The sequence below is a fragment of the Aedes aegypti genome, chromosome 1, assembly GCF_002204515.2.
Source record: "Aedes aegypti strain LVP_AGWG chromosome 1, AaegL5.0 Primary Assembly, whole genome shotgun sequence".
NCBI classification, from domain to species: Eukaryota; Metazoa; Arthropoda; class Insecta; order Diptera; family Culicidae; genus Aedes; species Aedes aegypti.
Genome location: NC_035107.1, coordinates 154,061,225 through 154,087,249, shown reverse-complemented (window position 1 = coordinate 154,087,249; position 26,025 = coordinate 154,061,225). Strand labels below are relative to the sequence as shown.

Genomic DNA, 26,025 nt, shown 5'->3' with positions numbered 1-26,025 from the left:
ATTGGCCCACCCGCCGTTTCAGGGAAGTGTCACCCATCCTTACTAAGGGAGTAGAATAGTGCGGCTGTCAGCTCTGTAGCGTAGATATGTCGTGTTCCTTGTTCCAGTTCCTCAGTCCATGCCGCCAGTATGCCGTAATTAAGATCTTACTGGCGTCGATCCTAATGTGCCGGTTGGCACTCCAGATGATGGGCTAAGGCACTTTGAAAGCGGTACCAGGTCGCTTGTTCAGGGCTACTTGCAGATCTGTGGTTTTTTGTAGAGATTCACCAGAGCCCACTGATGAACCCCCGCCACATCCTAGGTAGACCATGCTTGAGCCCCTAGTCAGAAGGACCAGACGCTCGGCCACTTCCCAAGGGAAGTACTAAAGGTGGTATTCCATACGGCTGTATGTACTAGTTTCGCTTGGAAAAGGTAAGAATCCCAAGCTCCCACCTGGCACCCCCTCACTCTAGCTGATGTCAGAAGGACAACAGTGCCCAGGTTGCACTACCAGCTAAGTACGCAACCCTTAGCTGGCGGTCTTTGTCATCGTTAGACCCGTGGAAGCGTGAGGTAGGGGCTTGTGAGGACCAGAGCTATGTTGGTCGCTCCTTCCTAGTTGTCGACTCACCATTTTGCAACCCAGTGTGTGTGTGTGTGTGTGTGTGTGTGTGTGTGTGTGTGTGTGTGTGTGTGTGTGTGTGTGTGTGTGTGTGTGTGTGTTTGTGTGCATTTGCCTTTTTTTGTTTTGGAATGTGGTAAATCGCTGTTTTTTAATTTCCACCTTTCCTCGGTATCCGCCAAAACGGGACAATCTGAATCTTATAAAGAACCAACCAACTAATGACCATTTTTTTCAGATTTCACATGTTCATGCATGACAAAACGAAGGAACAGTTTCTTGAGGAAAACGAAAATCAATCCTGTAAACAGTTTATAGAACAAGCATCCAGGCCAGCTTATGAGCTATTAACATCTGTAACAACTCGGAGATTTATAAAAACTCATTTCCCCTTTTCACTACTACCACCAAGTATATTTACAGCTGGGGCAAAGGTAAATATTGCATACTTTTCACCATTTTGCTGCGCGGTAAAAGGCCCAAAAACAATGATAGAGGAACGGCAACGGTAAGCGGAACCGGTTCGGCAGCATAAACGTGCTTGTCGACTCAGTTTTGCCTCACATTCATTCGTTTACAGTTCAGTCGAGATGGTTTGATTCATGCTAGCGAATCGGTTCCGCTTTCCGTTGTCGTTCTTCTATCATTGCGTTGGGGCCTTTAATCCTTTTAACCTTAAGGGTGAGCTACAATGGTGGGAGAGGCAACGCGGCGCGGCAGGTTTTGACAGAAAATGTATAGGTTAACTGTCAAATCTTGCCACGCCGCGTTGCCGCTCACATCATTGTAGCTCAGCCTTTAGTAAGGACCTTGGGTCTTTTTCGACCCATTTCAAAATTCAACTCAATGTAACTTTTGATTGAAATAACCTATCAATTTGAAACTTTCTGACAATTATTTTTTTGTGGGAAATTTTGTTTTGCGGAAACAAAAGTTTAGAATGACTCCTAGGGGAGCTTCCATAAAAAAAGTTACAAATTGTGACTTATGGTCGTTTTCGACCCGAAAATTCAAACAGCTCGCAAAAATCAGTGTTTTGACCGAATTTAGTTCTGTTGGGCTTAAATGAAGGGTCACATGTCTAGTTTCAGAAACCCTCCCGGAGATCCGGATTTGGTCACTGTGGCCACCGGAAGCCTGCTACATATGAAAAAAGTTTCTTTAGAGACCCTTACTTTGACGACCTGTAGTTTCGTAACTAAACAAGTAATCTGAACCGTTTTCATATTGTTGAACAGGTATTCACGTGGACTGTGAATAGAGATTCTCAAATCACTTAGTTATTCATACCCGGTTCCGGAAACCCGGAACATCAAAAAAGGCTGAGCTACAATGATGTGAGCGGCAACGCGGCGTGGCAAGATTTGACAGTTAACCCATACATTTTCTGTCAAAACCTGCCGCGCCGCGTTGCCGCTCCCACCGTTGTAGCTCACCCTTAAGTTTCCATCGCAGTTCTGTATATGTTATTTACATCGGCACTATTCGGTTGATGGATATTTTGGCATATTTTTTTTTCTGTAATAAGGAACCAATTACTGGCGCACATTCCCTGAAAAATTCGGTCCAGTATGGTCCATGCGGAACCGGTTGCTGGAGTCCCGGGAGGTGGCCAATCTGGACAATTCGATGAAATTACTCAGATTTGAACCACAAAACCAAATGGATTGTGTCCAATTCTTTACGATTTTATATGTTTGGATGTATTTTGCCAAAAGAATGAATGGATGGTTATTCCGATTCTTTTGGAGCACCGGAAAGTTTTACACAAAGCACCAAAAGTAGGCATGCGACGGCTTAATCTTCATGAATTTGCATCCCTGAGACTCTGCTAGTTAAATTATTGATGAATGACCACTTTGGTTCTTCTGACCCATCGAAATAACCGAGGAATGGCCACCGAAGACACCCGTATTGTGGGACATTGCAGTTTTTGTACGGAAACTACGCATGCGACGGCTTAATCTTCATGATTTTTAATACCTGTGACTTTGCTAGTTTAATTATTGATGAATGACCACGTTGGTTCTTCTGACCCATCGAAATAACCGAGGAATGACCACCGAAGATACCCGTATTGTGGGACATTGCAGTTTTTGTACGGAAACTACGCATGCGACGGCTTAATCTTCATGATTTTGCATCCCTGTGACTTTGCTAGTTCAATTATTGATCAATGACCACTTTGGTTCTTCTAGCCCACCGAAATAACCCAGGAATGGCCACCGGAAATACCCGTATTGTGGGTCATATCAGTTTTTGTATCGAAACTAGGCATGCGACGGCTTAATCTTCATGATTTTAAATACCTGTGATTTTGCTAGTTCAATTATTGATGATTGACCACATTGGTTCTTCTGGCCCACCGAAATAACCCAGGAATGGCCACCGGAGATACCCGTATTGTCGGTCATTTCAGTTTTTGTACCAAAATTAGGCATGCGACGGCTCAATCTTCATTAATTTGCATCCCTAAGACTCTGCTAGTTAAATTATTGATAAATGACCACTTTGGTTCTTCTGACCCATAGAAATAACCGAGGAATGGCCACCGAAGATACCCGTATTGTGGGACATTGCAGTTTTTGTACGGAAACTACGCATGCGACGGCTTAATCTTCATGATTTTGCATCCCTGTGACTTTGCTAGTTCAATTATTGATAAATGACCACTTTGGTTCTTCTAGCCCACCGAAAAAACCCAGGAATGGCCACCGGAAATACCCGTATTGTGGGTCATATCAGTTTTTGTATCGAAACTAGGCATGCGACGGCTTAATCTTCATGATTTTAAATACCTGTGACTTTGCTAGTTCAATTATTCATGATTGACCACATTGGTTCTTCTGGCCCACCGAAATAACCGAGGAATAGCCACCGGAGATACCCGTATTGTCGGTCATTTCAGTTTTTGTACCAAAATTAGGCGTGCGACGGCTCAATCTTCATTAATTTGCATCCCTAAGACTCTGCTAGTTAAATTATTGATAAATGACCACTTTGGTTCTTCTGACCCATCGAAATAACCGAGGAATGGCCACCGAAGATACCCGTATTGTGGTACATTGCAGTTTTTGTACGGAAACTACGCATGCGACGGCTTAATCTTCATGATTTTGAATACCTGTGACTTTGCTAGTTCAATTATTGATGAATGACCACGTTGGTTCTACTGACCCATCGAAATAACCGAGGAATGGCCACCGAAGATACCCGTATTGTGGGACATTGCAGTTTTTGTACGGAAACTACGCATGCGACGGCTTAATCTTCATGATTTTTAATACCTGTGACTTTGCTAGTTCAATTATTGATGAATGACCACGTTGGTTCTACTGACCCATCGAAATAACCGAGGAATGGCCACCGAAGATACCCGTATTGTGGGACATTGCAGTTTTTGTACGGAAACTACGCATGCGACGGCTTAATCTTCATGATTTTTAATACCTGTGACTTTGCTAGTTCAATTATTGATGAATGACCACTAGACAGTTTCACAAAAATCAAAATTTCTGGGATTTAACCAGTGACCCCCTAGTCCTAGTTGCAATACTAAAACAAACTACCAGACAAATTTTCATCCAATTTGGAGAAGATTAGAAGGTGCCTCAAGTCGAATTTGTGTTTTTTGGCTATTTTTTACATTCAAAAAATTCTAACGAGAATTTGGAAAAACGAAAATCAAAATTAATACCACTAGTTGAACATATTATTAGTACTTTACAACTTTTGAGAACACTGTATGCCGATTAGAGATGGTTCTGACCTCATAAAATTGATTTCTGTTCATTAAAGCACCTGTAAAACATACATTTCTCTACAGTTTTTGTTCTACGAGATTCTTAACCCTTTCTTTCCCACAGCTTTGTTCGACAATTTAGCTATCAAAATGGCGTTTCTAAAAAAAGTGCTTGAACAAAAGTTGTTCCAAATAAGCTATATTATTCAAAACCACAATAAAAAAATTGATTGTTTTTCAATAGTTAGTTGATTGTTTTTCAATAGTTTGACCCTTAGGTCACTTATTTCGATGTTTGATAAGACAAATGAGCGTATAAATTTATTTAAATTATTATTGAGCTACTCGTACCAATTCGGTTTAGCCCGCGTTCGTTGAAAATCGGTGGATCACCTGTGCTACCATGGGAAAGAGAGGGTTAACCTCATGCCTAATCATAAAAATTCAATCGTAGTATCATTCCTTTGTCATTTCTGAACATTATTGTAGTACACCATTTTTGTATCCGAATTACAGATAAATTGTAAAAGTCATCGGAAATACGACATTCTTCATTCCCCTGCATTTAGAGCTGCTGCCAAATGGCGCAATTGCTGACATGTTACAAAATTGAACATAGTAGCTTTGCTTTTTCAATGATGGATGATGATTGAAGAAAACAGCTATGAAATGTAATCAATGCAGTTGTGTTTCAAACAACATTCGCATTTGATGCCAAGCAATTACATATGTGATATAGCCCCGAGGTCAAGCTTCTCGACTACCGATCTTGAGGATCGGAGTTCAATTACACTGCGGAACACGATTTTGTCTCAAGCACCAAAATACCACTATTTACTTAATTAAGGGTTGCTAAATCCATTGCCGTTTTCAGAAACATCATAGCACGTCTAGTTTTGGAGATATTGGCTGTTGAAAATGCAAAATTTGACTATTTCAGTCAACTTGCATGCAAGTTTGCCATCTTGTATGGCCTTTATTTGCTAAATTTGCCACAGAATTCAAACTCATGTGTAAAACAATACATATTAATAAAGTTTATGATAATTTCGATGCTCAAAAGCTATTTTTTGATGGTTTAGAAATGTCCATGTCGAAAGTAATTCGAATCATCGTTCGCATCGTAATCCACCAAAGCAATGAAACAACCAACCACAGCAACAACAAAACGAATCAAATTAAAATCAAACCAGCGCACCATCTACGAGTATCACATCCAAGCCACAACGCAGCTCGATCGAGACGAACAACGGAAAGCAGAATTGGAAAACATTCGTTTTCGGGCGGGAGTATGTTCGATCTCGCTCCGCCGTCGTCGTCATCGTAGGCTAAGGACTGTTCATTTTATAAAGTGGACACTTTGTTTATGCTATAACTTTTTTATTTATTGATAAAATCGTAATCGGTTTTCTGTGCATCGTTCAACTATTATTCTACAATGCTATGAAAAAATAAGATCTTAGAAAATGCTTTTGGTTGAAGAGCTATATGCGTTTTCCAAAAACTCCTAAGAAAAGCTGTTCGTCAAAGTTTAACATTATTTTTCGCAAAACAAAAATCCTAATTTTTTTGAACAAATTGTATGTTTGTCTCTTTTACTATTCTACTAAAGGTATAGCTTTGAAAAAATCAATTATATTCCACAATTCTCTGATATTAGGTAACTTTAGTGATTTACCCATCTATGGTCAAATTTGCTGATACACCATCCTTTCACTCTCAGCAAAAGAGAAAAGTAAAAAGCGTGTTCAAAACTAGTTTGGATTACTAAAGAAACTATATTTGTATAAACGAGAGCTAAATCGTGAGTTTGAACCACAGTCTTAAGTATAAATTTTACTATTTGTGGTAGGTTTACTAAAAAGTCTCATACTTTTAAAATCATGTATGTAATCATTGTAAACGGTTTTCTCCGAATATTTCAATTGGTAATCTCAGAATGACATATTATGAAAATAATATGTAGAAAATAAAATCGATTTTATTACAGCAGTGTTGCCAATTTTGATGATTGTCAATGTACTTTGAAAGGTCTTCTAAGAATAAAGCAATTGTGTTTCTATTGTGCTTTAAATGTGACGTGGGGACTAAAAAAGTAACTCTATGCAGGCGTAAGTTATTTTTCATATTAATACTATATTAGCACTTCCCTTTTAACCAAAAAATTCTACTCATATCAATTCCCTTGAAATTTAAAATATTTTTCTCTAAAACATATAGGGGAAAAATGATTTTATCCTATCTGTAAAATTGTTGCTCTAAAAATAACTTGATTTTTTCCATCAGACTTCTGATTGATGATGCTTTCGAAAAACAAGCCTTTTTTGAAAATAAAAAATATAAATTGTCGAATTTTCCACCTAATTTCTAACAACCATTGATTTTGATAACCTCCAAAAATCGACCGTTTCAATCGTTGTTCCATATTCGTGTGAAATTTAATTATTTCAGAGAATTTTTATTATCACAACATTGTACAATACTAGTCGAACGATATGCAGAAAACCAATTGAAATTTCATTAATAAATTAAAAAGATACAGCTTGCACAAGGTGTCCACTTTATAAAATGAACAGTCCTTACTTCGATCTACCCAACAGCATGTGGAGAAGCAGCCCATTGAAATAAGCCAACCCCGCTGCCCATTGTTCATTCCCGTCAATAGAGCGATCAACACACTGAACGAAAGCACCTTCTTTATATTGAATGATTCGTAATTCACATGGCCGCAAAACTTCATTTTCCTTACTTTGAATGACTACGAAAGAAGATGATGCTTCCACCGACTACAGAACGAAAATCATCCATTTTAGTAATGATTTGCTGTATATAGCCGTATGACAATAAGTAGATAATTGAATGAAGTCAACACAAATGAATAACCTACAGTTTCTGAAGGATTTTATTTCCTTCCATGTCCTAATTCGAAAATCATTCAATTACCATCTAAAATATCATACAGCAAATTAATGATCCCAACTGTCAAATCATGCTTGAAAACATTGTAAAAATATGGTGGCAGCAGCATGGTGTATTGACTTTTCCATCATGGATTTTGTAGGTAATTGTTATTTTAAAATGAATTCTCCTAAATAATCTTTATTGGCATCAACCAAGGTTGCAACTAGTACCGTCTGTTTTACTTTCAGGGATATATCGAGACCGTTTATACACAGTTCGTGCAATAATGTATTTTTGTGCAATTAAGGTTTTTGGACGAGGATTTGGTGGAGTCACAACGGGCCTGTGGACATGAGATAAACTCATATTTGTGAATAATGGAAATAAATAATGAAGTGCATTGAACTATCAACGTCTGGTTATTTTTTATCCCATTGGAATTATTGTGATGTTTTATTACCAAGCATGCAATGTGGTTTGTTTACATCCATGAATGATTATCATTCAAATTCGAACATCTTTTTGAAAGGAGAAAATAGTTCCAAAATCGGATGATTTTCATTCGGCGTGATTTGTAAACAGATGATTCCAACAGAGATGAAAATCATCCTGAATGTGTCTGAAAATAGGCATGGGGCTCGGATGAGTCGAAAATCATTCAGTTCAAGGCGGGGGATTCCGTTCAGTGCAGCCAGCAGCCTAATCTTGCGTCGGGCTGGCTGCAGCTAGCAGTAAAGCGCACCGTAGCTTCCATTCTGTATATTTCGTATCCCTCACCGAGCAGGAGCACTGCCTCTCGGTGGGGAGCAATAAATTAGTTAACAATCGACCTGTTGTTCGTTCCCTTCTTGTCGCCCTGAGTCCCGTCGGTTTAAATATAAAAATCACAACGTAGGGCCGTCAGTGCGCGCGAAGTTTTCTTAAAAACTACCTAAAGCAATAAATCAGTACTTTTCAGTGCTACATAAACAGTACTTTTCAGTGCTACATAAACAGTACTTCTCAGTGCTAAAATTAAAAACGGTACTTTTCAGTGCTACTTAAACAGTACTTTTCAGTACTATTTTTTCTACTATTGATCCCTTTACGATCCTTGTTTGGACCCGTGCCTTCGATTTTTCGTTGGACCCGTTGGCGAAAGCTAGCGGTGGTAATCCTTCTTGGACACCGTCTTGGGAAAAAACCTCTCGAAGGTCACGTCTTTCTCGTTTATTAACTAAACATGGTATCAACAACTAACAAAAGGAAGGGTGAATCTCTGAATTCACTACTTCCTTCCAAAAAGTGGGTTTTAAAACTGTCACTACACGTGGCAAGAATGGAAGAAAGGACGCTTCTCCGGAATGCGAAGTTTCTTCCAAGGGTGAAATGAATAATTGTATCGAAATGAGCAATCAGTTCGATGCTCTAGACAAATTTTCCGAACACCAAATCGAAGCAGCCTCTAGCCCAGGCTCTTTGATTCAGGTGAGGAAGCAAAGAGTGCCGCCTATCGTGGTCAGTTGTTCCGAATTTGGGGGATTTAGGCAGGAGATCTTGAACTCCATTAGGGGAATCAAGGTTTCCTTCCAAATCGCAAAGAAAGGAGACTGTCGCGTTTTGCCGGAAACTCTTAAAGATCGTGAACTTCTTCTCAGACATCTTGAAGAGAAGAAGCACAAATATTTTACTTATGACGACAAAACTGAACGTTTGTTCAAAGTTGTCTTGAAAGGTCTCTCAAGTGACTATAAGTCACCTGAAGAGATCAAAAATGGAATAAATGATTTACTTGGATTTTCCCCAGTCCAAGTAATCATTATGAAAAAGAGAACCCAATCTGGCATTGTTCGGAAAGGGCTTTCTCAAGAATATTATTTAGTTCACTTTAACAAAAAAGAACTAAATAATATTAAAGCTTTAGAAAAAGCAAAACTTATGTTCGATGTCCGTCTGACATGGGAACATTTCCAGAAACCTGGAGGAAATTACCAGAACCCCACTCAGTGCCGTCGGTGCCAAAAGTGGGGTCATGGTACAAAAAATTGTCGCATGGATGCTAAATGCATGATTTGCGGAGGTTCTTCTCACGCTAAGGACGTCTGTCCTGTGAAAGAAGATACCAGAAAGTTCGAATGCGCCATTTGCAAGGGCCCTCATAAAGCTAACTTTTGGGAATGCCCTTCACGCAAAAGAGTCATTGAGGCTCGTACCAGGCAGATGAAGGATAATATCCGTTACGATAACGGTCGTTTCCGGAATTTGCCTGGTAGAGTATCGAACAATGCTCATTTTTCAGTTAACGATCGCTTGATTAGGAATCATACCCACCAGGAAGATCATAATCATGCTCATTCACAAACAAATTTTAATCCGTCGGGTAGCCGTTCGAATCTTTCAATTTCGAATGTATCTACCCACGGAAAATCCTTTGCTGATATCGTAGCAGGTAATTTGAACTCCTCCCCTGTTCGTTCCATGAGTACCCATTCTACTTGTTTCAAATCAAATGGAAAAAACCCTACCGCCACAGGTAATTCCTACTCCGCTTCTTCGTCTACCGAAAATTCCAATGGGAAATCATCAGATGTACCCACTTCAAGTGATATGTCTGCCTCTGATTTTAATTTTCTAACTGAACAATTGAATCTAATGATTGATGCAATGTTCAAAGCCACCACTATGACTGAAGCAGTCCAAGTTGGTGTAAAATTTACAAATCAAATTGTTATTAGATTACGTTTTTCTAATGGATCTAAAAAATAATTTAAATATTTTAAATTGGAATGCTCGTTCTCTGAATGGTAAAGAGGGCGAGCTGTTTAATTTTCTTACAGCTAATAACGTGCATATAGCAGTTATTACCGAAACTTATTTAAAACCTGGATCGAAACTAAAAAAAGATCCTAACTTTTTTGTTTATCGTAATGATCGGCTTGATGGGGCATGTGGGGGAGTTGCAATCATCATTCATAGGCGTATAAAACATCAACTGTTTTCGTCATTTGAAACTAAGTTTTTGAAACTTTAGGTGTCTCTGTTGAAACACAGCTTGGTAAATATACTTTCATAGCTGCCTATTTGCCTTTTCAATGCACTGGACAGCAAGTTAACTTGCTCCAAACTGACTTGCGAAAATTGACTCGCAATAAGTCAAAATTTTTTGTCATTGGTGACTTTAATGCCAAACATCGGTCATGGAATAATTCTCAAAGAAATTCCAACGGCAGAATTTTATTTGACGAGTGCTCTTCAGGATATTTCTCACTTCAATACCCTGATAGCCTTACATGTTTTTCCTCTTCTAGAAATCCATCTGTGGGAACCGGACACGAGAACGAGTGATAATAAAGGCAGACGATTAAAACTATAACTATTTTTATTAGCCGTTCGATTTCACGCGTTACAATTCTTTCGATTATTTTTCAACTGACGTTTTCTCTACACTCCAACCAGATGATAGGGTGACCAACGAAATGGGTCTCCACATATGCCCCCCAGTTACACCAGGAACCGGACACGGTGGCCAGATGGTGTAACTATGGTGTTGTTTCCTTCCTTGGGATGGTCCGAAATGTTTGTATCGCATAGGAAGGCTGGTTTGATGCGGTCGATTGAAATGGTTTGCTTTTTACCCAATACAGAAATATCAAAGAATTTTTCGTTTCTCTGCACTGCCCATAACTGCAAATCAGTCACATTCGACATTTCTAACAAAATGGAGTTAATACCATGGAGAGTTATCAAATGATAAACACTTTCGATCAGCTAACTGAAATCTGTGGGATTGTTCTAGAAAATTCGAAAAAAATACCAAGTTGTTTTGTCACATTGGTATTTATAACCGCATAACAGTCACATTGAGATTATAAATGAGCCTCGTAATGTGATAGCTATGGAATTTCTATCAGAATTATTTTCTGACAATTCACCTAGTATGCGATATGAGTTGTACAAAATATCAACCTCAAATAAGCATTTTTGAGTTCCTGATAATTTTTATAAATTTTAGTTTCCTCCCATACTGCCATAAAATGCACACTTAGTATTCCATTTACTCAATGCCTACTTTTGTCGAATGTTACAAATATGCAGTTATGGGCAGTGCAGCACTTCATAAGGTCCTTCGTATGGTTGCTGGAGCGGCTTCTTCACCGAGTCGATACGAATGAAAACATGACTGCAATCCTTGAGCTTCGGATGAACGAACACTTTCTGCTTTGAATGATGGATCGCTTTTGGAGCATTTAGGTCACAGAAAATTTGATGCAAAATTTTACACATCTCAGTGCGGTCGATGTTTCCGATTGGTTTGTCGTAAAATTCACCAGGATCACAAGATCCGCTGTAGAACATTTCAAATCTTCGCGGAATGCAGCTCGGAGACCAAGGAGCACCAGAGGTAAGCGGTCGTGCCAATCCACCGAATTGGTGCACATCAACGAGGCCTTGAGTGTGCGATGGAACCGCTCAACGATTCCGTTTGCCTGTGGATGATAGGCGGTTGTGTGAATGTAGTGCACACCCAACAACCTAGTTAGCTCCCGAAATAGGTCCGATTCAAATTGCCGTCCTTGATCACTTGTTATTGTATCCGGAGTTCCAAAACGCGCTATCCAACCAGAGTACAAAGCCATGGCAACCGTCGGAGCCGTCATGTCGCTGAGTGGAATTGCTTCAGGCCAGCGCGTGAACCGATCGATAATGGTCAGTAGGTAACGATTTCCCTTTGAAGGCTGAAGAGGACCGACGATGTCAATGTGAATATGTCGAAATCGAGCTTTGGGTACATCAAAGCTGGAAAGTGGCGCTACCGTGTGTCGGTTGATTTTTGAACGTTGACACTGTTGGCAAGTCTTTACGAACAGGTTGATGTCTTTATTCATAGAAGGCCAGACAAATCGATCAGCGATGAGCCGTCTGGTGGCGCGTGCTCCTGGATGGGCCATTCCGTGTAGTTGTGTCATAACGCTTGTTCGATGACGTTCTGGAAGATAGGGACGGATACGATTATCAAGTGAGACATCACAGTAAACAGGCACTGAAACATCTGGAAAGCGACATGGTGCAAGCTTAAGGGAGCTTGATGTCGACGAAAGCAACTTCTTCAAGTGGGGATCATCCATTTGATCCTTGGCAATCGCATTAAAGTCCACTCCAGCTACAACTACATTAACTCTAGACAGAGCATCTGCTACTATATTGTGTTGGCCACTAATATGTTGAACATCGGTAGTGAATTCTGCAATATAGCGAAGGTAACGTTCTTCGTGAGGCAATCGACTACTAGGGTCTGTTGTGAGAGCATAAGTAAGCGGAAGATGATCAGTGAAGATCGTGAATTGACGACCTTCCAGATAGTGTCTGAAATATCCCACGGCTAACTTTGTAGCCGTTAGTTCTCTGCCGAACGTGGAGTAATTCTGTTGACTTGCTGAGAACTTCTGCGAAAAGAAGCCAAGCGGTTTCCATTCTTGATCTATGAGCTGCTGAAGAACAGCTCCAGCGGCGAAATTAGACGCATCAACCATCAGTGCTAACGGTTTTTCGGCATCGGGATAGAATAATAAAACAGCTTCTGCAAGACTCTGTTTACATTTGTCAAACGAACGTTGCGTATGGTCGTCCCATGCTATTTTTCTTGAGTCGTTTTTGCGGTTATCGGGGATAAGTTTTCGCAGGACTTCTTGAGGTTCCACTGCATGTGGAATAAATCGCTTGTATACATTTATCAAGGCGAGAAATCGTCGCAGATCTTTCACAGTCGTTGGTGTGGTGAAATTGGCTACAGCCTCGACGCGTGACGGTAAAGGACGAATACCGTCTTGGTTAACCAGGTAGCCAAGAAATTCAACTTGGGACGCAAAAAATGTACATTTCTCTAAATTGATAACAAGGCCATTTTCCTTAAGACGTTCCAGCACGACTTTTAAGTTGTTTTTATGTTCTTCTTCGTTTGGTGATGCGACACAAATATCGTCGATAAAAACAACAACGAATGGCAAATCTCCGAAAAGTTTGTTCATAAACCGTTGGAAAGTCTGACTTGCATTACAAAGCCCAAACGGCATTCGAAGAAATTCGAACAGTCCGAAGGGTGTTATGACTGCTGTTTTCGGAACGTCTGCTTCCTCAACCGGTATATTGTAGTAGGCCCTGACCAAATCAAGCGTAGTGAAGACTGTCTTACCTCGAAATCTGTTGAGCAGATCGTGGACATGTGGAACTGGATACCTGTCTGGAACGGTGACTTTATTCAGCCGACGATAGTCGCCAACGAATCGCCACTCTCCGTTTTTCTTTGGAACACAGTGGAGAGGACTGGCCCAGCTACTACTGGACGGTTGGCAGATCCCCATCTCACACATGGCATGAAATTCCGCTTGTGCTGCTTTTTCACGATCAGGGTGCATTCGACGGGATTTCGATGCGACCGGTGGGCCGTTCGTAATGATGTGATGCGTGACATCGTGCTTCACCTCACGTGGAATCGACGATGGAACCAGTATCTCGCGATAATCAGCCAAAAGGTCACGATATGGGTGTTGACAATCTACCGCTTTTACACCGTGAATGACAGCCGGGGTTAGACTGCCGATGGATCGAAGTTTAGTTGCTCCGTCGATAAGCTGTCGGTGCCTCAAATCAACCAGCAAACCGAAATGCGCAAGAAGATCTGCACCGATGATAGCTCCACTCACATCAGCAACGATGAAGCGCCACGTAAAGCGGCGCCGAAGTCCGAGATCGACTGAGACGAATTTGCTGGCATAAGTGTTGATTTTCGTCCCGTTGGCTGCGTGAAGTGAGAAGGGAATGGTTCCTCTTTGCTTGTCGCTTCTTGATGCAGGGATTATAGAAACGTCGGAACCCGTGTCGATGAGGAATCTGGTACTGCTGGTTTTATCGAATACTACGAGACGTCGACTTCCACCATCACCGCCTACCTGTGCCGACTCAGGAAGGCGCCCATCTAGTTTTTTTGACGATTGAAGCTGCACGGTTCTCGACAGTGTTCAGCTCGTCCTCCATATTTGCGGTGATACCAGCAAATCGTATCGTCTCCTACCGTGCTTGGTCTTGATGATGAACGGCTTCGGTTTCGGTTCGGTCTGGCCTTCAGCCGGCGAATTTCGGCTGTCAACGCTTCTATCTCTCCCTTAAGGCTGCTGTAATCGAGGGGCGATGAGCCGGTTGTTGGAGCAGAACAACTGGAAACGTTCGTGGCGGAAGAGTCTAGCATTCGATTGGCCATTTCAGCCAGCTTGGTGAGACTGCCATCGCTGATGGACAAAATCGCACGGGCGTTACTCGGTATACGTTGCAGGAAAAGTGTCTTCATGATGCTTTCATCCACGTTGAGGCCGGTAGCAATCTCCTGCATACGAGCAAGAAGGTGCGATGGTCGCAGATCGCCTAAATCGCTTGATCCTAGCAGCTGCTCAATCCGAGCTTGTGGGGATAAAGCAAATCGTGCGATTAGCCGGTCTTTGACTGCTTGATATTTGTTGATGACCGGCGGCGTGTTGACCAGATCCGAAATATGACAGATGACGCTCTGGTCGATCCTGGCGACGATATGCCAGAATTTGGTCTCGTCTTGGGTGATCCGGGCCAGATGGAACTGCGCTTCTGCCTGAGCGAACCACATGTTGGGGTCATTTTTCCAAAAATCAGGCAGTTTTACAGAAACGGCGGCTGCCAATTCAGCTCCTGCTGCGACAGCTCCGGCTCCGTTATTTTCGTCAACCATTTTGAGGTTAGAATCGGCGCGATACAAAAACTTATCGAATCGGAATGTCCGCGATTTCCCCGCAATGCAATCGAGTGAAAAATCACGTCGGGGTCACCAATGTGGGAACCGGACACGAGAACGAGTGATAATAAAGGCAGACGATTAAAACTATAACTATTTTTATTAGCCGTTCGATTTCACGCGTTACAATTCTTTCGATTATTTTTCAACTGACGTTTTCTCTACACTCCAACCAGATGATAGGGTGACCAACGAAATGGGTCTCCACACATCTACAATTGATTTGGTCTTAACCGACTCTAGTCATCTTTGTAGCCAATTAGTTACTCATGCTGATTTTGATTCTGATCATGTCCCTGTTACATTTCAAATATCCCATGAAGCGATTCTCAACCCTATCAGCTCCACTTTTAATTATTTACGAGCTGACTGGAATACATATGAAACGTATGTTGACTCTAATCTTGATGTTAACATTTCTTTAGAAACTAAACTTGATATTGACAATGCTCTTGAAACTTTAACAAATTCCATTGTTGAAGCCAGAAGCATTGCAATTCCAAAATGTGAAGTAAAATTTGAATCCGTGATTATAGACGATGATCTTAAACTCTTGATCCGTCTTAAAAACGTGAGGAGAAGGCAATTTCAACGCACTCGTGATCCTGCTATGAAAATTATATGGCAGGATTTGCAGAAAGTAATCAAGAAACGTTTTGCAGATTTAAGAAACAAAAATTTTGAAAATAAAATTTCTCAATTGGACCCTGGCTCTAAGCCCTTTTGGAAATTATCTAAAATCTTGAAAAAACCTCAGAAGCCAATACCGGCATTGAAAGAGGAAAACAAATTATTACTAACTAATTGCGAAAAAGCTCAAAAACTTGCTATGCAGTTTGAAAGTGCGCACAATTTTAATCTAGGACTTACTAGTCCAATTGAAAATCAAGTTACTCAGGACTTCGAAAATATTCTAAATCAAGAGAACGTTTTCGAAAATGCCTGGGAGACTGATTTGGAAGAAGTGAGAACTATTATTAAAAAATTAAAAAATATGAAAGCTCCTGGCGATGATGGAATTTTCTACATCCTCATCAAGAAACTTCCAGAAAGTAGCTTATCATTTTTAGTTGATATATTCAACAAATGTTTTCAATTAGCATATTTTCCTGACAAATGGAAAAATGCTAAGGTTGTTCCAATTTTGAAACCAGACAAAAATCCTGCAGAAGCTTCTAGCTATCGTCCAATCAGTTTGCTTTCCTCCATCAGTAAACTTTTTGAAAAGTTTATTTTGAACAGAATGATGGCCCACATCAACGAAAATTCAATTTTTGCCAATGAACAGTTCGGATTCCGCCATGGACATTCGACCACTCATCAACTTTTACGTGTAACAAATTTGATCCGTTCCAACAAATCTGAAGGCTATTCTACTGGTCTTGCTCTTCTAGACATAGAAAAAGCATTCGACAGTGTTTGACATGAAGGTTTGATTGTAAAATTGAAAAACTTTAATTTTCCAACATACATTGTTAGAATAATTCAAAGTTATCTGTCAAATCGTACACTTCAGGTTAATTATCAGAACTCCAGATCTGAAAGAGTTCCTGTAAGAGCTGGTGTTCCTCAAGGCAGCATTTTGGGACCAATATTATACAATATTTTCACATCTGACTTACCTGAATTACCTCGGGGCTGTCAAAAATCCTTGTTTGCGGATGACACAGGCCTCTCCGCCAAAGGGCGAAGTCTGCGTGTCATCTGTAGTCGATTGCAAAAAAGTTTGGATATTTTTTCTTCATACTTGCAAAAATGGAAGATTTCTCCTAATGCTTCCAAAACTCAACTAATAATATTCCCACATAAACCAAAAGCTCTTTATTTGAAACCTTCAAGTAGACATGTTATCACGCTGAGAGGGGTTCCAATAAATTGGTCAGATGAAGTTAAGTATCTAGGGCTCATGCTAGATAAGAATTTAACTTTCAAAAATCACATTGAGGGCATTCAAGCCAAATCTAACAAATATGTAAAATGTCTCTATCCACTTATTAATAGAAAATCAAAACTTTGTCTTAAGAACAAGCTTTTGATATTCAAACAAATTTTCAGGCCAGCCATGTTGTATGCTGTACCAATATGGACTAGCTGTTGTAATACCAGGAAGAATGCTCTGCAGAGAATTCAAAATAAAATTTTGAAAATGATTCTGAGGCTTCCTCCCTGGTATAGTACCAATGAGTTACATAGAATATCCAATGTTGAAACATTGGAACAAATGTCAAATAAAATAATCAATAATTTCAGGCAAAAATCGTTACAATCTTCTATTGCCACGATTAATGCGTTATATGTTTAGGTTAAGTTAGGTTAAGTATATTGAAAACGGTTTTTTTTCTCTTATAAGCAGGTGAAATCAACTCACCTATAAAAAATCTGAACTGCTACGGCAAATGAAATGTAATATGTTGTTAACAAAATGTTAATAAAATCTTAGATTTGTTTTACCAAATTAGGATGATAGTGTTGCATAACAACACAGAACACCTAGATATAAGAAATAATGAATGTAATGTTTGGAATGATACTAATAAAGAAATTAAAAAAAAAAAAAACGACGTAGGGCCGTCGCATCTTGGCCGAAACAAGCACTGACAAAAACTACCTTCAATCCATTGCATTAGGAAATCAAAATGTGGAAAAATGTGAAAGAGTAAGGGACTTACGAGTAATCTTAGACTCTAAACTTTCTTTCGTAGACCACTACAATACAATAATCCACAGTACTAATAACATGCTAGGGTTCATGAAACGTTTCTGCTACAACTTCCATGACCCATACACAATTAAAACTTTATACACTGCATATGTAACATCAATAACAGGCCAAGCTGAGGGGTCGTGGGTTCGAATCCCACCGGTCTAGGATCTTTTCGGGTTGGAAATTTTCTCGACTTCCCAGGGCATAGAGTATCTTCGTACCTGCCACACGATATACGCATGCAAAAATGGTCATTGGCACAGTAAGCTTATAACAAATTAGAGGTTCATGCAACCTACCTTAACCTCAGGGGCTGCCTACTCTGCCACTCGTGAGCACATTTAGGTTGGGCCCTCGCCGCCGCTCCGCTCACAGCGATGTCGCTTCCGCCGGTGGGGAGGGAATGGGCGTCGGATGAAAGCTCTGGGGACGCTGCTTCGGCTTCACAGCACTTTTAAGGGGCACTCGCGTCGAGACGGTCTTGGCGGGAAACCGACGTCGGTTTCCGGATTTCTCACTCGCGAAGCGGTAAAATGAGTGCACGCTTTTAGGGTATCAGCCCGTATTATCTTCTCCCACACCAAAGGTTCCGTAGTTGTTTTCGGACACACTTTCAATATTCGCCAGTTACCAAGGCTCACACCCGGTTTCTTCACTCCGGCACAAAACTTCGCGGGCACAATTAGGACTCCTACGCTCGATCCGTACTCTTTGCGAGCTCAAACTTAACAGCCCGTGCTGAAACTCTATCGCTCTAACAAGCCACAACTATCTGCCCTCTCTCTCTCGTTCTCTCCCGTGGTAGCCAACGGTTTCCTGGTACCACGCTTACCAACCGTATGGTGGTCATGGTAACTGGTAGCGGTATTGGTAGCGGACGGCGTGTTGATGGGCGGGTGAAAATGGAATATTCTAATATAAAGACAAAATCCTATCTCCTAACCATGCAATGCAAATACAATATTTATTTTTAATAATTTAATTTATTTAATGGGACATGGACTCATGTTACAAGCTCTCAGTTAATAACTGTGGTAGTGCTCATAAGAACACTAAGCTGAGAAGCAGGCTCTGTCCCAGTGAGGACGTAATGCCAGAAAGAAGAAGAAGATGTAAGATCAATCATGGAACACTGCAGCATTGTATGGTCTCCTTTCTCAATTTGCACTTCCATCCTATAATGCACGATGCAAGCTTATTGACAAACATATAAACTTTGAAAGAGCGGCGTGAAATCGCAAGGGTTCCATTTATAAATGCTATCGTTTCGTAACCTATTGATTCTACAGAAATCTCACAATTAAATTTCCACGTTCCTTCTAGGCAACTACGAAATCGTAGCTTATTTCTGACAAATCATCATCGAACAAAGTATGGCAAAATGGGCCTCTAAGTCAAATGATGGTCATTTACAATCAACATTGCAAAACTATTCACTTTACCATTGTCTCGGCAAAATCTAAAAATATAATTCCAATCCATTAGAAATCGCAACACATAAAATAAAACAAAATGAACACATTACTTACACTACATTTTCTTTCTCAATATTTTTTTAAAAAATTTCGTAATTCATACTACAGTCGACTCTCCACATCTCGATGTTCTATATCTCGATATCTATCCCTATGTCGATGATTTCATAAGTCCTTTCAGTCTGCATACATTTTCACTCTCCATATCTCGATATCCTCCTTATCTAGATATCTCCATATCTCGATGTGTTTCTGTTGATTTTTCGTTCTCAATTTTCTCTCCGTATGTCGATATGACCAATATCGAAGGGTACTAGACTAAATTTTTGGGATTCAAAACAAATTAGGAGCGCAAAATGACGTCTGTTTGTGTATTACTTTCTTGGCAACGGAGTGTTTTTCAATCTAGTATTCATCAAAAATTTGTTCTTTGACTCGATCTCTCCCTATCTCGATGGTCCCTTCGATTTCGAGATGTGAAGAGGCGACTGTAGCATTAAGAAATAAAACAAAAATATGTATTTATATGTAAAATGTACTAGTCTACGTCGGTTGACGAAATAAATAAATTCATAAATTATTTATGTTTCACATACATTTTTTTTTTTTCAAAACACCCCTTTCTTTTTACCTTTATTTTTGTATTTCAAAAAAAAAAACTTAGAATGGTTCGACACTATAAAGGCCCAAACGCAATGATAGCGGAACGGCAACGGAATGCGGAACCGGTTCGCCAGCAAGAATCACACCATCTCGACTGAGCTGTCAATGGATGAAAGTGAGCCAACACTGAATCGACAAGCAAAGTATAGTTCATGCTGGCGAACCGGTTCCGCTTTCCGTTGCCGTTCCGCTATCATTGCGTTTAGGCCTTAAGTGTAGACTTACAAAGGTTCACTTTGAATGGTTCGCCCAGGTTCGCCCTGCCGGCATAAGAGTGTTCTGTGATGGTCCAGCCAATCGAGTTTGTTTCTTTTCATAGACCAATCCAGTTGCCAGCGTAGTAGTGCAATGTTGACAAAATTTTCTTTGTTTGCTGTGAGAACTGTCACAACATTGCTTTTGTTTGCTGTGAGAATCCAAATATAAACAGAATTGCTGAAAAACAACCAGTTCCTTGTTGGCCTGCCGTTGACCGAAAGCTCAATGACGTCAAACAAACATCGATACATTTTCATTCTGAGGAAATCGACTTGTGTAAGATTGATTGTGCGTTGGTGTTCGTGGCAGTTTGCTTGAGGACCTCTATATGAGTAAAGGCCCAAACGCAATGATAACGGAATGCGGAACCGGTTCGCCAGCATGAATCACATCATCTCGACTGAGCTGTCAACGAATGAAAGTGAACCAACACTGAGTCGACTAGCATGTTATAGTTCATCCTGGCGGACCGGTTCCGCTTTCCGTTGCCGTTCCGCTTTCATTGCGTTTGGGCCTTAAAACTAGGCTGACCATACGTCCCGTATTTAACGGGACAGTACCGTTTTCATCACCTTGATGAACTGTCCCGTCGTTTTAACAAAAATTCTCAAATTGTCCCGTTTTTTTTTTGAAAGCTGTGAATAGTTACTATATATTACACAACAGTTAAAAGCAAAAAAAAAAACAACAATATAATAAACAGTTTATTTATTTTCGGAGTTTTATGTCATATTTTTTCCAGTAGTTTAGTTATATATCAGTTTCTCATTCAAAGTTAAAGTAAATTTTTAGACAGTATTGTTCGTTTAGTTGAGGAATAGATTCTCGTGCATATTTTCAGCGTGGAAAAATAAATACTCACACGTCAGTTTATATGGCACTTTCATAGAATCACGCAACTTGCATTCAATATCTATACAATCCAACATAATGCGTTACATGTGCGTTATTTGTTGGTTTTGTTAGCAACGACGCCATCCAATATCTGGCAAACATGGTGGGAGAATATTTTGGTGTGACAAAATTATTTAGGTGTGAGTATTAGAGGGCAAATCCTCAATATATTCTTCTAATTAACTTTTTGTCTATATGTTTTTAAATATCCCAATTTTTGGTATTTCCAAACCATGGTTGGGTGTCATTCAGATATTGTTTATATAAGAATGTAATAGGTTTAAAGAATCCTGGTTCAGCAATTTCAGGTCATTCATTGATATCTTGTATTAGTTAAATCTTTCTGTGATAATGTAAAAAAGCTCTTGAGAGCTCGCACTAAAAAAGCGAGAAAGTAGAATGAAAGAAAAGAGAAGTAGAGAGATATTCAAACTTGTACCGAAAAGGAGAAATACAGGAAAATAAGAAGTTTAGTGACAATCAGCCGGACAAAACGTGTTTTCAATTAAGTCCTTTAAACCTTGAAATCATATTCCTCACATTTTGCCTGCTACTTAACTTTAGAATAAACCTTAAAGATTTAATATCGAGAGAAAAAATGACGAAGTTATATGTATTTAATACATATTTCAAATCAATGTTCTAGGCCCCATATACACTATCTATCGAACCTTGTAAATTATATTAAACAACAATTCTGTAGTGGAAATTGTGAAGTATTAGAACGTTTTACCTCCATGATTTGATCAGAATAACGAAAACATTTCTGTCTTTCTTTTCTCAATGCAAAATTCTACTAATAGGGCAAACGCTCCCTTAGTGGAGGTAGCTCCAATAGTGGAGGTAGTGTGTTTTGACATGTTTCGCACTAATTTATGGCTATGTGATATTTTTCTATGATGTACGATGCGAAAATAATACAAGTTTTCGAAAAATATTCATGAAATTTAACCGTTAAACTATTTAAAACAATTATTTTGCTTACATGTTTTGCTCCTTTTCACCTATAGTGGTGCATCGGTACCCATAGTGGAGGGTCCCATAAGAAATCAATGGATTGCGCCACTAAAGGAACCATTCTTAAAACATACCTCCACTAAAGGAACAGTGTTCCTATTGCAGTTTAGGGAAATTTCAAATGAATCGTGATTTTTATACATTTGAATGATAGAAGGATTTGAAATCTATCGACTGATACGTTAAAATCATATATTTGATGATTTTATCACCGTGGTTTAGCAGTTTTCCCTTAGATGCACCACTAATGGTACATTTGCCCTACAGAATCATATTTTTCGCATTGAAACGAACTTTTTAAAATAGACGAATCTCAGAAATCATTCAACAAATTTCTAGGCAGTTTCCGAAGTATTTTTTTTTTCAATAAATATTGTATAGATTTATCTGAGAGAACATTATCTTCTTCTTTTAAAATCCGTTGTAGTTCTTCATTTGTCCCGTTTTTATCCGGATAACTTATGGTCAGCCTACTTAAAACATGCTTTCGTTTTGACAGCTGACGGCTGCGCTTTCTTATTAGCAAATCGAGAGAAATAAAAACACACAGCTATTTTATTTGGCAAATAAAACGGCTGTGTTTTTAGTTTTCTTGATTTGCTGATTTGAACGCAGAAAACTGCTTTTTCAGTGTCTTTTAAAAACATTGTTAGGAATATTAGTATAAAATGCATGAATTTTCTTCAAGCTCATTTGATTTTTATCGCTGCATTCCAGGTAATCTATGTTGCGAGGAATCCATCAGACGTTGTTGTGTCATATTACCACCTTAACAGATTATATCGTACCCAAGGCTATCAAGGAGACTTCAAAACATTCTACGACTACTTTGAAAACGATTTGAGTAAGTCAGAAAAACTGAGGTTGTATAAAATCATCTGAATAAATAATAATATTTTAACATTTCAGCTCCATGGTCACCATATTGGACGCATGTGAAGCAGGGATGGCAAGCACGCAGCTTGCCGAACGTTCTTTTTATGTTCTATGAAAATATGAACAAAAATTTATCGGAAACCATACGAGTCGTTGCCAATTTCCTTGATAAAAATCTTTCTGACGAAGATGTGGCGAGACTAGTAGATCATTTGAGTATCGAAAATTGCAAAAATAATCCATCTATGAACGGGGCAGAACTAAAAGCAGTAGGCATTCTGAATCACAATACTCAGGGTTTCATAAGAAAAGGTAGAGTGAATTCTTCAGAACAAGAGCTAACTGACGAACTAAAACAGCGTATTCGTAAATGGACATTGTATAACTTGGAAGGTTCTGATTTGAGATTTCCTACACACAGTTCATGATTCTCAGCAGTAGAAAGCAATACAACGCATCGACATGGAACGGCATCGAAGAGAAATGTTCGTCAGCTCAGTCCACCAGAGATCACATCGCCACCACTCAAGAGAGTTGATAGAAAACGAGCGGATACAAACCATAGCGATAATGAAAGCGAGAGTGGCGTGGATTATAAAACAGTCAGCAGTATAAACGTTTCGGATTCAGAACCAGAGCCAGCTCCAGACGATAATGAGAAGTGAATTATTCGCTTTAGAAGGAATACGAAAATAACAGAAAGGAAACTGAAAACTCCCAGTTTTTTTATTTCTTTTCGAAAGACACTAAATTTTAACCTTCCGTCAGTCGCTCAAAAAAAAGGTTTTTCGTAGTTTTTTCATCCACTTTTCCAAGCGTAACATTTCAAAATGGCGCAGGTGAAATCGAAAACTTTTCCCGATATTTGAATAAGCATATTTTAAAGTGTATTTTAAAAAAACTTTGTTTTGAATTATCCCTTAATTTTACTAAGAAATAGATTTTTTCAAATTGACACTTATATTGAGCTGTTCGGTAATCCAATCCGCATGATTATTAAATTAATTTACTCATTACGCGTGGTAAAGATGGACAAATTATGGGTGAAATTATGAAAAAAAAAATCCACGTGCTCGGCTGGGATTTGAACCCAGGACTCTTGTATGCTAGACGAGCGCTTTACCAACTAAGCTACCGAGCCACTTGGTGACCCAATAACTGAGTTGGTTACAAGTTTTAGAAATCAAATCCCTACAGACCACGCAGACCCCTTTCATAACCAATATCCATCCATCTCATGTTGCTACACACGCGGAACGAGCGAGTGCGATTTATTTAGTGTTGAAACTGTTTGCCTATCGTACCTACATCGCTTCCACAACAACTGTATGGACCAGTGCACGAGTTCACTATCTGACGTTTGAGCGGTGCCGTGTTATTTATGTGACCATGGCAACGAGTGAAATTCGGCACCGCTCCAAACGTCAAATTCGTGAATTCGTGCACTGGTCTTCATCTGCTCTAGTGGTATCCCAAGGCTCCCCCTCTGGCTCATAGAACGTACGAATCACCAGCGGCTGTTTTGCTTCAGCATCGTTGCAGGCAAGCGGAAACTGTCTTCATCAAATTTGACATCTCTTGCAATAATGACCTTTCTGACGGCCTGTCCCCACAAGCGATAACCATTTGGCGCATAGCCAATCATAATTGCTTCACGGCTCTTTGGATCTAGTTTCTTCCTCAGCTGGTTCGGGACCCACATCATGGCCTTGCAACCGAAAATTCGAAGCTTGCTCAGGTCCGGCTTTGTTTTCGTCCACATTTCCACAGGGGTAACTTTTCCATCGAGCGCCGTCGTGGGACTCCGATTCAGGATGTATGTTGCCGCCATGGCCGCTTCTGACCACATCCGCTTGGGCATCTGAGAATCAATTAACATTGACCTTACCTTCTCAACTAGGGTTCGATTAAAGCGTTCAGCAACTCCGTTTTGCTGCGGAGAGTACGCCACTGTTGGCTGAACTTGGATGCCTCTCTTCTGATAGTATCGCTTCTGCTCATTCGAAAAATATTCGCGACCTTGATCCACCGTAAGCTTGCTGATCTTCGTTTCCAGTGGGCGGTAACCAAAGCTTCATACTGCTTGAAGCAACTGAAGACTTCACTCTTGCGCTTGATAGGATAAATCATTGCAAAATGGGTCCAATCATCGATGAAGGAAACGAAAAATCTTGATCCATCCCAGGCCGGGGGATCTATCGGCCCACACACGTCTGAGTGAATTCGCTCCAACGGACGAGTGCTCTTTCACGAACTCCGTCAAACGGCTCACGGCATTGCTTGCCCATCACACACGTATCACAGAACCCTATGCGGTCACCTTGTTCGTAAAACCGGTCACCATTTCATGCTTCGCGATGGTTTCCATGGCCTGTTGACTAGCATGTCCCAATCGACGATGACAAATCGACTTGCCTCCGCCGTGGTGATGTTAGCTTGACCGACGTACCTTGGAAGAGTAAAGCTGTGGGAAGCTATCAACGTGTCGTTCTCACTCAAGTGACGACATGACTACTACAGAGAGGCAGTAACACTCTAATATAAATTGACACTTATATTGAGCTGTTCGGTAATCCAATCCGCATGGTTATTAAATTAATTAACTCATTATGCGTGGTAAAGATGGACAAATTATGGGTGAAAATATGAAAAAAAAAAATCCACGTGCTCGGCTGGGATATGAACCCAGGACTCTTGTATGCTAGACGAGCGCTTTACCAACTAAGCTACCGAGCTACTGGGTGACCCAATAACTGAGTTGGTTACAAGTTTTAGAATTCAAATCCCTACAGACCACGCGGACCCCTTTCATAACCAATATCCATCCATTTCATGTTCCTACACACGCGGAACGAGCGAGTGGGATTTATTTAGTGTTGAAACTGTTTGCCTATCGTACCTACATCGCTTTCCACAACAACTGTATTGTGGAAGAGTTAAGATGTGGGAAGTAGGGTTTTGGTACCGGGAGTACCGGTACCGAAAGTACCGGTATTACCGACCATTTTTTGGTACCGAAATATCGGTACTGGAAATCATTGAGTACCGGTATTTTCGGTACTGATAAAAAAATGTGATAATAAATAAATTTCT

General features: G+C 40.0%; 2 protein-coding genes across 2 annotated transcripts in view; one reads left to right on the top strand and one right to left on the bottom strand.

Moving 5' to 3' along the window:
• LOC110678487 (sulfotransferase 1C4-like) overlaps nt 1-26,025 on the bottom strand; it is a 92,277-nt gene that overhangs the window by 26,911 nt on the left and 39,341 nt on the right. The gene's annotated exons all lie outside the window — the stretch shown is intronic.
• On the top strand, nt 801-23,646 carry LOC5579482 (sulfotransferase family cytosolic 1B member 1). The gene is made up of 3 exons (XM_001647730.2): nt 801-1,041; nt 22,774-22,900; nt 22,966-23,646. The coding sequence occupies exons 1-3, from the start codon at nt 829-831 to the stop codon at nt 23,358-23,360; spliced, it is 735 nt and encodes a 244-aa protein (XP_001647780.1). The 5' UTR covers nt 801-828; the 3' UTR covers nt 23,361-23,646.

Excerpts from the sequence above, each read along its gene's own strand:
- LOC5579482 (XM_001647730.2), top strand. The coding sequence starts at position 829 with ATGACCATTTTTTTCAGATTTCACATGTTCATGCATGACAAAACGAAG. Across the intron at positions 1,042-22,773 it reads TATTTACAGCTGGGGCAAAG|GTAATCTATGTTGCGAGGAA; the intron begins GTAAATATTGCA and ends GCTGCATTCCAG. Across the intron at positions 22,901-22,965 it reads CTACTTTGAAAACGATTTGA|CTCCATGGTCACCATATTGG; the intron begins GTAAGTCAGAAA and ends TTAACATTTCAG.